This window comes from Rutilus rutilus, assembly GCF_951802725.1.
Source record: "Rutilus rutilus genome assembly, chromosome: 25".
In the NCBI taxonomy this organism is placed as follows: Eukaryota; Metazoa; Chordata; class Actinopteri; order Cypriniformes; family Leuciscidae; genus Rutilus; species Rutilus rutilus.
Window position 1 is genome coordinate 21,197,409 of NC_140229.1, and position 11,151 is coordinate 21,208,559.

The 11,151-nt window shown below is 37.4% G+C and overlaps 1 protein-coding gene across 1 annotated transcript; it reads left to right on the forward strand.

The window, feature by feature from the left end:
• The first annotated feature begins 3,445 nt into the window (after nucleotides 1-3,445).
• LOC311285265 (fish-egg lectin-like) lies at nucleotides 3,446-5,119 on the forward strand. The gene is made up of 6 exons (XM_084400843.1): nucleotides 3,446-3,575; nucleotides 3,668-3,729; nucleotides 3,867-4,094; nucleotides 4,215-4,426; nucleotides 4,609-4,733; nucleotides 4,833-5,119. The coding sequence occupies exons 2-6, from the start codon at nucleotides 3,672-3,674 to the stop codon at nucleotides 4,975-4,977; spliced, it is 768 nt and encodes a 255-aa protein (XP_084256969.1). The 5' UTR covers nucleotides 3,446-3,575; nucleotides 3,668-3,671; the 3' UTR covers nucleotides 4,978-5,119.
• Nucleotides 5,120-11,151: the final 6,032 nt, after the last annotated feature.

An 11,151-nucleotide genomic window follows, 5' to 3' on the forward strand; every position in this document is an offset into this window, starting at 1 on the left:
TTTTTACTTGAAAAATGAAAAAACTTTTTTACATTAATATCATATTAAAAATAAAAGGTGTTTTTGTAACTATTTTTGTCTGTGTATTGTCTAAAATATTTATAATGTCAAGGGCAGCAGACATAGTCATTTGGTATAACCAGCCTTGGTCATTCGGTAAATCCGATATATAGTAAATATTTAAATAGAATAATATTGTTTTAACAACTAAAGGAACTACAATGATACAAATATAAATCAGATTAGGCTTTTCCTACATTTCCCCTTTTCTCATTTCCCTGTGCAATGTTTTACTTGAATATGTAGGAGGGTTTAGAGTAGTCCAATAAAATGATTACATTTATGAGATCAGTGGTAATGTTATTTTATATTTCTACCAGAAAGACTCGTGAGAATTATTCCAACAAATTGTACATTTATTGAAAGCTCAGCAAGCTGATAATCTACAAAGTCATTTGGCGTAGGCCCCGTCCATAGGGCATAATCCGAGAGTATCGGATCTGCAAATCCTGCCTAAAGATGAAGGCAGGGGCGCAGCCGACCCCCCCCGGGGGGTATGGACAGGACCATCCTGGTGGTGGTGGGGAGGATGGGGGTAATCGTCGCTTCAGTATCTGCGAACTCAAACATGTGTAAGTACCGAGCTTTTATACACTGAGCATAAGAATATGATTGGATAGAAGGTTGACGTAGTAATTGAGTCTTCCCGGCAGAACTTATGCTAAAGCTTTCATTTCTTCCGTGGTACACAACATTCTCAACATCAATGTCACATCAGGTTTTTTCATGAATTTCAGGTTTTTTCATCTGCAAATTAATAATTTTAGATATATATTTATGGTTAAACAATGACTTTTTTGGTGAAAATTGTTGTCCATCTTGAAAAAAGCAGTCTTAATTCATTAAACCACATAATCTCATTGTTAACATTTAGTAAAAGTAAAAAATGATTAGATTTTTTTTTTTAATGATGTTTTATTAACAAGGTTCGGGAGGAGCACGTTCAGATAATTAACACAAGTGGAGAGCACTCAGCAATCAATGGTAAGAGGTGTATATATACGCAGCAGTCTCACCTCATTCCATTGACAGTTTTTGCAGCATCCCTCCACCACCCCTTCTCCACGCTTCTAGTCCTAAAACACTTACATACGGGGGGAGCACTCTGGGTTCGGGCCGAACTCCGAGCTCGGAGCCCTCCCTCCGGACAGCACGCCAAATACGCATTAAACTTACCCCTTCAAATTATATGTAAGTGTGAACTCGTGAAACTCTTTTAAAAACCTTATTCGTCAATGACCCGCACATACTCGGACTCCTTTATAATTGTGCTTGATACAAATAATCTATTAAATGCCCGACCAGAGAGGAAAACATTGAGGATCACTGTTATACTACAGTAAGTAGAACTTATCACGCTGTGTCACGAGCTGCATTAGGACGGTCTGATCACGTCATGGTCCATTTGATCCCTGCATACAGACAGAAATTAAGACTCTCCAAACCGCTTTTGAAGACATCAAAGTAGAGGACCAGAGAAGCTGTTGAGGAACTTCAGGCATGCTTGGACTGTACTGACTGGGATGTATTCAGAACTGCTACCGACAATCTGGATGAATACACAGAGGCTTTAACCACCCTGCTTTAGAGAAGAGAAGATGAGTATCCTTAACTGAACAGAGCTGCTCACACTTACATGTTCAGTTAAACTAAAAAGAGAAAAAGACATGATTGTTAGGAAACCAGTTACAATTTTTAAAGTTATACTTTATAGACATTTTAAGACAGAAATCATTTACCTGTTGAGAGTATGTTGACAGTCTGTGTAGTTGTAGCTGAGCTCCAGAACATCAGTAATGAGGTGACTGACAGTTACAGATTTGAAAAACAAAAAGGCGGGAGTAAAGAACTCTAAACTCGAACACAAAGAACCATTAATTTCATCATATAAAGGCTTCTTCAGGACGATACAGTTCTAAATAGAGCTGTTAATACGTGTAAAGAACCTTTAAAGAACCATCTTTTTTTAGAGTGCACTTAGCATCAGTGTACCTTTTTCATTTTGTGTTGCAGCCGCGAAAACCTTTGTGGACTTAGTAGAGAAGCCTGAGGTGGAGCCGGAGAGCTGGAGAGCTTGACCACTGGAGGAGGGACTCTGGGCAGAAGCGGATAGTCCATATAATAGGACAGGACCGGCAGAGAAGGAGAGATTTCGAGGGTGTAGAAAAGGGTGAGACATGGATCTGCAGACTCCAAATCAATCAGACAGTAATCCGTTCCTGGTTCTGGGATGGACTGGCCACAAGCATTGACTCCAGGATGGATCTGGCGGTAGGCTCTAGGGGACGGATATGGATGTCCTTTTCCTCTTCTGCCACCCTAACAGATGGCAAAGGGTGATAGCTGTAAGACTGAAAACTGGAAGAGAGGGCTACTCTCTGAGAGAACGAAGGAAATTAACATTTGAACTCACTCTCGTGAAGGTAGCATCACCATTCGAGACGCAAGTCTCACCTCAGAATCATCCTAATCTACATGTCTTTCCCACTTCCCCCACTCTCTCTCTTTCATGCTGAGATCACCTGAAATTCACCCAAAAATCGATATGGTTCGATGTGAATAATTGTCATACAGTATTATACATGTTTGTTATCATTTGAAATGTCTCAGTGCGACTGGTACAAATGTCTCATTCCCAAAGAAGTAAACCAAAAGGTAATAAGTTATTAAGAGTTTTAGGGATAACTTGTACACAAAAGAGGGTGTGTCTTCCAGGCAAATGGCATTCTGTTCCCAAAAGGTGTAAACTCTGAATGCAAATTGCCATTGTTAGCAGATGTTTCCATGTGAAAGAAGTTTCTGTCTATATAATGAAATGCAGCAAAAGGCTCAGGGCGACTGTTCCAAATGTCAAGGTTCACATATTCTCTTTTTATTTCAGAGCATTTGATGTTTTGTATCTATTACCTTTGAACTGATTATGAAATTGGCATTGTACATTTACCTGACATAATAAATTGTAAACATTTGATTTTTATTCTAAAGGACTGTGACATTATTTTCAGGAAAGAGTTAAAAAGAAGAGTCAAACATTCGCTCACATTTAATGATGAACATATAATTATCATTAAAACCTTTTCATTTATGGAGTCAGATGGAATAACAAGTTAATGCATATGAGAAAATGTATTTCATTTAATCAAAATACTTTGCCACGAGGAAAGACAGTAATGCGTAAAAACATTCATACGCTGACCAGACGCCTCCATTGGGGCGATTGAGCCGGGTTTACACGTCCAAACAAGAACCTACAAGAGATTGAACTAAGATGGGGGTATAAATACACTGGGCAAACAAATGAACTAAACTAGGTGCAGGTGACAGCAATATGTAACTATAGAAACAAACGGCATAATAAGGCAACATATCAGCCCCCAGTCTAATCAGGCAACATATTTCAGCTATTTAAATAACCCTCAACAGCATTTGTCAACATTGGATGCAAACTTCTAGTATCTGTACTGCAGAAGAGAAGAATCCACACTGACTGTTGAATTCTGATCTATCAAGAGAAGGTTGTCTTTATTTAATTAATGTTAATTTAATATTCATTATGTTTTATCCTTACTCATGCTCCCTTATATAAATGATTTATGGTTATGAACAGAGCAATGAAGGTTTTTCAGAGCGTCCTGCTACTCTTCAGCTGCCAGTTCCTTCCCACTCTGGGTAAGCTACTAATGTGATTTGGTAACAAATATATTCATTATGCTAGGTTTTATTTTTTATTTATTTTTTATATATATGTAACAGTATGTAATGTATTTTGAGTGTCTATTTGTACTCATTTTGCACCATGTTTGCAGCTTTAAACTGTGAAGTGATGAGTGGCTCCCTGAAACAGATAGATGCTGGGTCTGGTTCAGTGGTTGGAGTGAACGATCAAAATGAAGCTTTTGTCCTAAAAAATAAAGCCTTCACAAAGATTGGCATTTCTCTAAAGCACCTCAGTGTTGGTCCTGCTGGTCAGCTCGGGGTGGATACAGCTGACAAGATCTTCAAGTTGCTGGGTGGCAGCTTTGTGCAGATTCCAGGTGAAAAGAGAAATTACAGAAATCAATACATGCTTAATTAGTCATTAATTTGTTTTAAGACATTATCTTATTGTTATCCTTAAATTAATCTTTCATCCAACCTGTTGATTGTACTGTTAGGCCTTCTCAAACAGGTGGATGCTGGAGGTGATCAGATCATTTCAGGTGTCAATGTGAAGGATGACATCTTCTGCTTAAATATGGATGCTAATAACAAATGGCCATCCAGCAGTCTTCCTTGGGTTTTAATTAATGGAAAGCTGAAGTATTACAGCTGTGGCCCGTACAGCTGTTGGGGAGTGAACAGTGCTGACCAAATCTTCATCTTGAAGGTAATGTTAAATACAAGGGCATGAGTTCAAGTTTAAATACACCAGGTTTTTAATAAACTAGACCTCACACATGGTTGATTTTCTGACATAACTAAAGAAACTGGTGTGGAAATAACAAACGCAGTTACTTGATGTAACTATATTATGGTTGACTGGTTTGCCTTTCTTTGGGTCTGGTGCAGGATGTGTCCAGTAATGCCTGTTCCGGGTCCGGCTTTGTGAATATTCCTGGACTTCTGTCCATGATTGAAGTAGCAACTGATGGCAGTGTCTTTGGTGTCAACTCTCAAGGGAACTTATTCCAAAGGTAAATCGAACCTTCATCATATTAAACATTGTATGAACAAAAGTGATTAACTTTCTGATATATTTCAAATGCTACATTAAAGAAATTATGATTTTGCAGAACTGGTATCACTCGATCCAACCCCGCTGGCACAGACTGGCTCTCGATGGTTGCCTGTCCCAATAACCACAAGCATGTGAGCTTTGACCTGGGATTTCTGTGGGTCGTCTGTGTTGACGGCTCCATCCGTAGATGTACTTTATAGTCTGTTATGAGTCATTGCAGCAACAGGAGCTCAACCATAAACAGAAACCTCAAAGTAATCAGTCATTAACAAATCTAAAAGTTTGATTAATCTCTCTTCTCTTGAATCAATAAAGCATTATGATGGCATCTTATGGCATCTTATCAGTGTTTCTTTGTCATTTTGTTCAGTGGTTCTCCAACTGAGAAAGCATTTGATCTGATTAGAAAACCCGTTTATTTTTTGTGTGTAATTTCTATAGTTTATCACAATTTTAAAAGTTGCAGGAAGTTATTAGTGAAGGATCTAAGGCTTCAAACTATTCAAACAGCAGTTTGAGCAGCTTCAGAGAAAACATTCATTTGTTTAACTTCATTTTATGTTTCTATCTGTCATATTAATTTCTATATACATACTTGATACAATGGCTTTAACACTTAAAAAAAAAAAATCATAAATATTTGCTTAGCCTTAAAGGCAGGGGAAGCACGGAAGCAGGTGACGAAGTGAATATTTCTTAATGCTCATTTGTATACAAATGTTATTAGACAAGCAAAAGCAGTGGAAGATTCTGTGGTGTTAAAAACCTTGTCACATGCACATAGTTACCAAATTTTTTTTTTTCATTGCATTATTTTAAAAGTTAAAATTAAAATACCAAAGAATTAGCATTTGCAAATTCTGAAATTTAAAATAAGTTTTTCAAAAAAGCTGTTTGATTCCAACTTTCAAAATGACTGACCCTAACTAAACAAATGCAGCTCTTTAAAAGCTTGATTGTTAAGATTGATTGAAATGGTCCCCTCACAGACCCATCTGCACACTGAATCACAGAGATGACATTACACTCTGATGCAGTCATTCCAGCACCAGTTTTTAAACTGTCACGGCATGGGTGCTCTGTAGTTGATTCTGAAGTTGCACAGAATTAACGATTTACAAGAGACTTTAATGAAACAAAGAATATACAGGAGTAACTCTTCAGATATGTTGACAAACCTCAAACTGAGAAAACTTTCTTATTTGAAAACCAATAATGCCGATGCTGTCAAGCAGACAAAAACAATGTTGGAGATCCAAGTGCAGTTTATTATAATGGTGATGATAAAAATAAAAAAAACTACATAAAGCATAAACCATGAGTTAATCCAAAGCATGAAACACAAAATAAACATGAACTAGAAACCATAATTCTGGAACATAGTTAACTTACATGACAAACGTGAGGGCTTTAATACACAAAGACTAATGAAAACAAGGAACTAGAAGGCGGGCCTGGATAATGGAGCAGTGGTGGGCCTGGATCGTGGAGCAGTGGCAGGCCTGAACTGTGGGGTGAAGGACCGCACCATGGAGGATCAGGTGGTCATGGTGAAGTCAGTGGAGGTGGGAACCACCAGGGTGGTGCTGGAGAAGTGTGCACAGCCCTAACACACATAATGCATGAGCATCATATCAATTGAATCTACATTTTCTGTCAAAGATACTAGAAAAGGCAGTATTCTCACAACTATGTTCCTTTCTAGAAAGAAATGGTATCTGCGAGGATTTACAGTCAGGATTTAGACCGTACCATAGTACTGAGACTGCTCTCATTAGAGTCACAAATGATTTGCTCTTATCATCCAATCATGGTTGTATCTCGCTATTAGTGTTACTTGACCTTAGTGCTGCATTTGACACTATTGACCACAACATTCTTTTAAATAGACTTGAAAATTATGTTGGCATTAGTGGAATTGCATTAGCATGGTTTAAATCATACTTATCTGACCGTTATCAGTTTGTAGTAGTAAACAAAGAGATGTCATATCGATCAAGGCTCAGTACTAGGACCGTTGCTGTTCACTCGGTACATGTCACCCTTGGGAGATATCATTAGGAAACATAGCATTAGTTTTCACTGTTATGCTGATGATACTCAGCTGTATATTTCTTCTTCCCCCTACAAAACTTACCACTTCACAAAATTAACAGAATGCATGGCTGATATAAAAACCTGGATGACTAATAATTTCCTACAACTTAACTCTGAAAAAACAGATACTAATTATTGGACCAAAAACTTCCTCACGTAATAACCTAGAATACTGTCTTACACTTGATGGATATTCTGTCAAGTCTCCTTCGGTTAGGAACCTGGGTGTGCTCTTTGATACCAATCTTTCATTTGAAAGTCACGTTTCTAGTATCTGTAAAACCGCATTCTTCCATCTTCAAATATATATCTAAATTACAACATATGCTCTTAATGACAAATGAGGAACAGTTAATTCATGCGTTCATGACATCAAGGCTATTGTAATGCAATTATGGGTGGTTGCCCTGCATGCATAATAAACAAACTACAACTGGTCCAAAACGCAGCAGCTCGAGTTCTTACCAGAACCATGACCATATTAGCCCCGTTCTGTCAACACTGCATTGGCTCCCTGTTAAACATCATATACATTCTTAAATATTGCTGATTACTTACAAAGCACTAAATGGTTTAGCTCCCCAGTACTTGAGTGAGCTCCTAACACATTATAGTCCTTCATGTCTATTGCAATCTCAAAATTATGGCCAGTTGATAATACCTAGAGTACCAAAATCGACTGCAGGCGGTAGATCCTTCTCCTATTTAGCACCAAAACTTTGGAACAGTCTTCGTAACATTGTCCGGGAAGCAGACACACTCTGTCAGTTTAAATCTAGACTAAAAATAAATCTCTTTAGCATACACAACACATTATCAACTTATAATTCAATGTTAGGCTGCATAAACTAGGTCAGCCGGAACCGGGAACATTTCCCATAACACCTGATGTACTCGTTACATTATAAGAAGAATGGCGTCTACGCTAATATTAGTCTCTCTGTTTATCCCGAGGTTAACCGCAATCTGCCGTATCAAGACCAGGGGCCCGTTCCTCGTACGTTGCTTAAAACATCCGAGATCAAATGAGACATCCAAGATGATATCATCGTGCTAATCATGATTGGGCTAATTGGGTTCTTCGAACACACCTGGGCCCGTATTCATAAAGATTCTAAGAATCCTCTCAGAAAACTCTTAATTTAGCTTAAAAACTTTTACGTAGGAGTCTTAGCTTAAAAGCGATTCGGGACCGATCTGAGAGCAACTTTGAGCAAGGAAAAGACAAAAACATTCATCTTAGTGAGGAGGCGGGGTTGACCCCGTTGCTATGTATGACACGATCTTTTGAAGACTGTGATTGGTTGGTTGTCCAAGAAGGAAAAAAAGAGTGATTTTTAGTATAGGGTCTATTCTAAGCCTTCACTTTGAAATTACTTTCGTAATTTTTCCTATTTGACCGTTCTCACACACACACACACACACACACACACACACACACACACACACACACACACACACACACACACACACACACACACACACACACACACACACACACACACACACACACACACACATTATATATGTGTATATAAATTCTTTTATTTTATTTACCATGCTGTTAATTTCCTATAAGGTATTTGAAACGAAATGAACTGCGACACAATAAGAGGTTCTGAAAGTGCTGTAATTGTCTGTGTGATCACTCTGCTTACAGAATGTTGTGACAGACCCAAATCATCACTGCTGCATTGTTGCATTTTCCCAGTTGGCAAATATCGCAATGTAGTGATTACTTTCATTTCTGGCGCTATGGCATTTCTGCGCTGTGTCGGAGATGTTAGCGCGTCTCTAATAAGATCAGTCACAAACATGATCCCTGCACGATCTAATCTATAGCGTCTTATTAACTCACTGTCATCCATTGTCTGCAACACATTTCTTCTCCCTCTTCGTCTTTCTGCCATTTTCTCCTCTGCTAAAGAAACTCTTAAGCCTCTTAAAAGTCCTCGTCCGTGCTCCTAACAATTTTGACCTTAAGACCTCTTTTAAGGGTTAAGATGCTTTATGAATTACTTTTTTCTTTACTAGGATTTATTCTTTAATTTTAAGAGTAAACGCCCACATTTCTAAGAATTTTCTTAGAATTTTGTCACTAGGAGCTACTCTTTGCATTAAGATTCTTTATGAATACGGGCCCTGATGTTTATGATTAGTATCGGATTGAGTTATCTGAGATAATTGCCCGTTCATGCGCTGGTTTAAAAGGGGATATGTATCGATAGTAGAAACATTGATCAGCAACGCTGCTATTGGCTGCTCAGCGTGGCTAAAGAGCGGGCTCAGTTTTTCTCCTCAGCAGAGCAAGAACTAATAGTCGAAGTTTATTCGGAATTTTAATGTTTAATCAAAACCTCAACACCTCAAAGTCTGCAAAAAACACCTCAAAGTCTGCAAAAGCCAGAAGAGAGGGCTGGTAAAAAGTAGCAGACAATTTAAATCTGTTAGAAGTGGCCATGTTAGATGTTTTTATCACTTAATATTAAATACTAACGGATTTAAATTTAGCCTATATTTTAGTATTTTAATAATTGCATAATTACTTTGTTCATTGTAATGTCAGAGTCACCACACTAGAACATATAAAACAACAAACAACAAATAAAAGTGAAGTACAAAAATATTCTTCATAATGGTAATTTTTAGTTATATTATAGTCTCTTTTATAAAAGGCACTGTTAAATAAATGGTTGTCTGTTTATAAAAGCAACAAAGAAAAAGACTGAGAAAAAAAAGAAAGAAAAGATCTTAGTAGCCTACACTGTAAAATCATTTTTGCTGCATTAAATTAAGGCCGTATAGTCATTTCAACTGTTAAATCTTGAGTAATGATGAATTGCTTTGACTTGTGAAAGTGAAAACTGATAAACTTATGTTAATGTAAAAATATTTTGCCATGAGTTATTGATCACATTTTTCCTGAGTGTAGTTCATTGTAATGACACTGTGTTTTCCTCTTTTGTGCACTGTTACATAATACACCAACACTTGTATCTGTTCCCAAGAAAGTGGTGGCTGAAATATGTGCAGTAAGTGGACATTTTCTAACTTTCCAAAGGAAAGAAAGTATAAGACTTTGTAATGTCCATTTGTTTCTATTGCACTGGACAGTGAATAAACCCTCTCAGATGACTGTCATATGGAGGAACTAGCCTACCTGCAAGTGCATAAATAACTTTTACATAAATTACTTAATTTATACTTGTATGCTTTATGGCTGCAATATTAGTTGCAGGATTCAACATCTACAGAAAGGACTACAGAAGAGTCTGCACAGACAGAGGAGACATAGGCCTACAGGTTTTTCTTTCCAAAGAACAATTGAAATAAAACTCAAGGAATTAAGCATATTTGTCTTTTATTAAACATTTAATGAAAAGTGTTTTTTTTTTGGCAATATTGTGTAATATGGCACATGCAACAATGTCACAGGCCCTGTCAGGTGTGTAACCCCTCAGACTTTTCAGACACTGAAATCTTCCCTTTAGTTAGCCAAAGTTCATTTCATTGTGTACCCTTGTCCTGGCTAGAGCTGCATTGTAACTGGTTTGGGTCAGGGAATGGGGTCATAAAACACCTGTCTGCAGGCAGGAACATGTAATCACCTATGAAAAAATGCAGTTCTGTTAGGATCAGCATAAGTGTATGTAATACAGTGAGCTTGATATTTAATTGTGGAACTTTCCTTACCACTTTAAAATAATGTGCATAAATGTGAATCTCTGAAAATTCTTAAGTCATGCATAGATCCTGGCCATTTTGCTTTCACATTTGTGATATGGAAGATTTTAGTCAACTGCCTTTTTTTTTATATATTTTTTTATATTACTAATCTGGAATATTAAGAATCACAATAGTCCCCTTCATTGAGGCCTTGATGGCAGTCTATGGTCTAGCTAGCCTATAGTCTGGTACCAATTACGTTAGTGAAGCCTGAGTGACATATATTGTAATCGGCATGGTCATGATTGCATGATCTTCATAAAAAATTATGATAGCCTAAAAAAAACTGCTTTACAACATTGAGTCTTCAGTGGCTTGGAAATGCCACAAAAATAACTAAAACTAAACTTTTTTTAAACCTAAAAGCGCCAGGTAAATTCCGGATGACACGACAGACAGCACTTTCCATCAAGTTCTCCGCATCTCCAATAGTGTAAAGGAAAGAGCCACTCGCAAATAATCTTAGGGCAATGCAAACAGTTTGTGCTGTAGTTAAAGCCAGACTCCGACAAGTTGAAAATAAATGTGCGTTTCCAACAAATTAATAATGT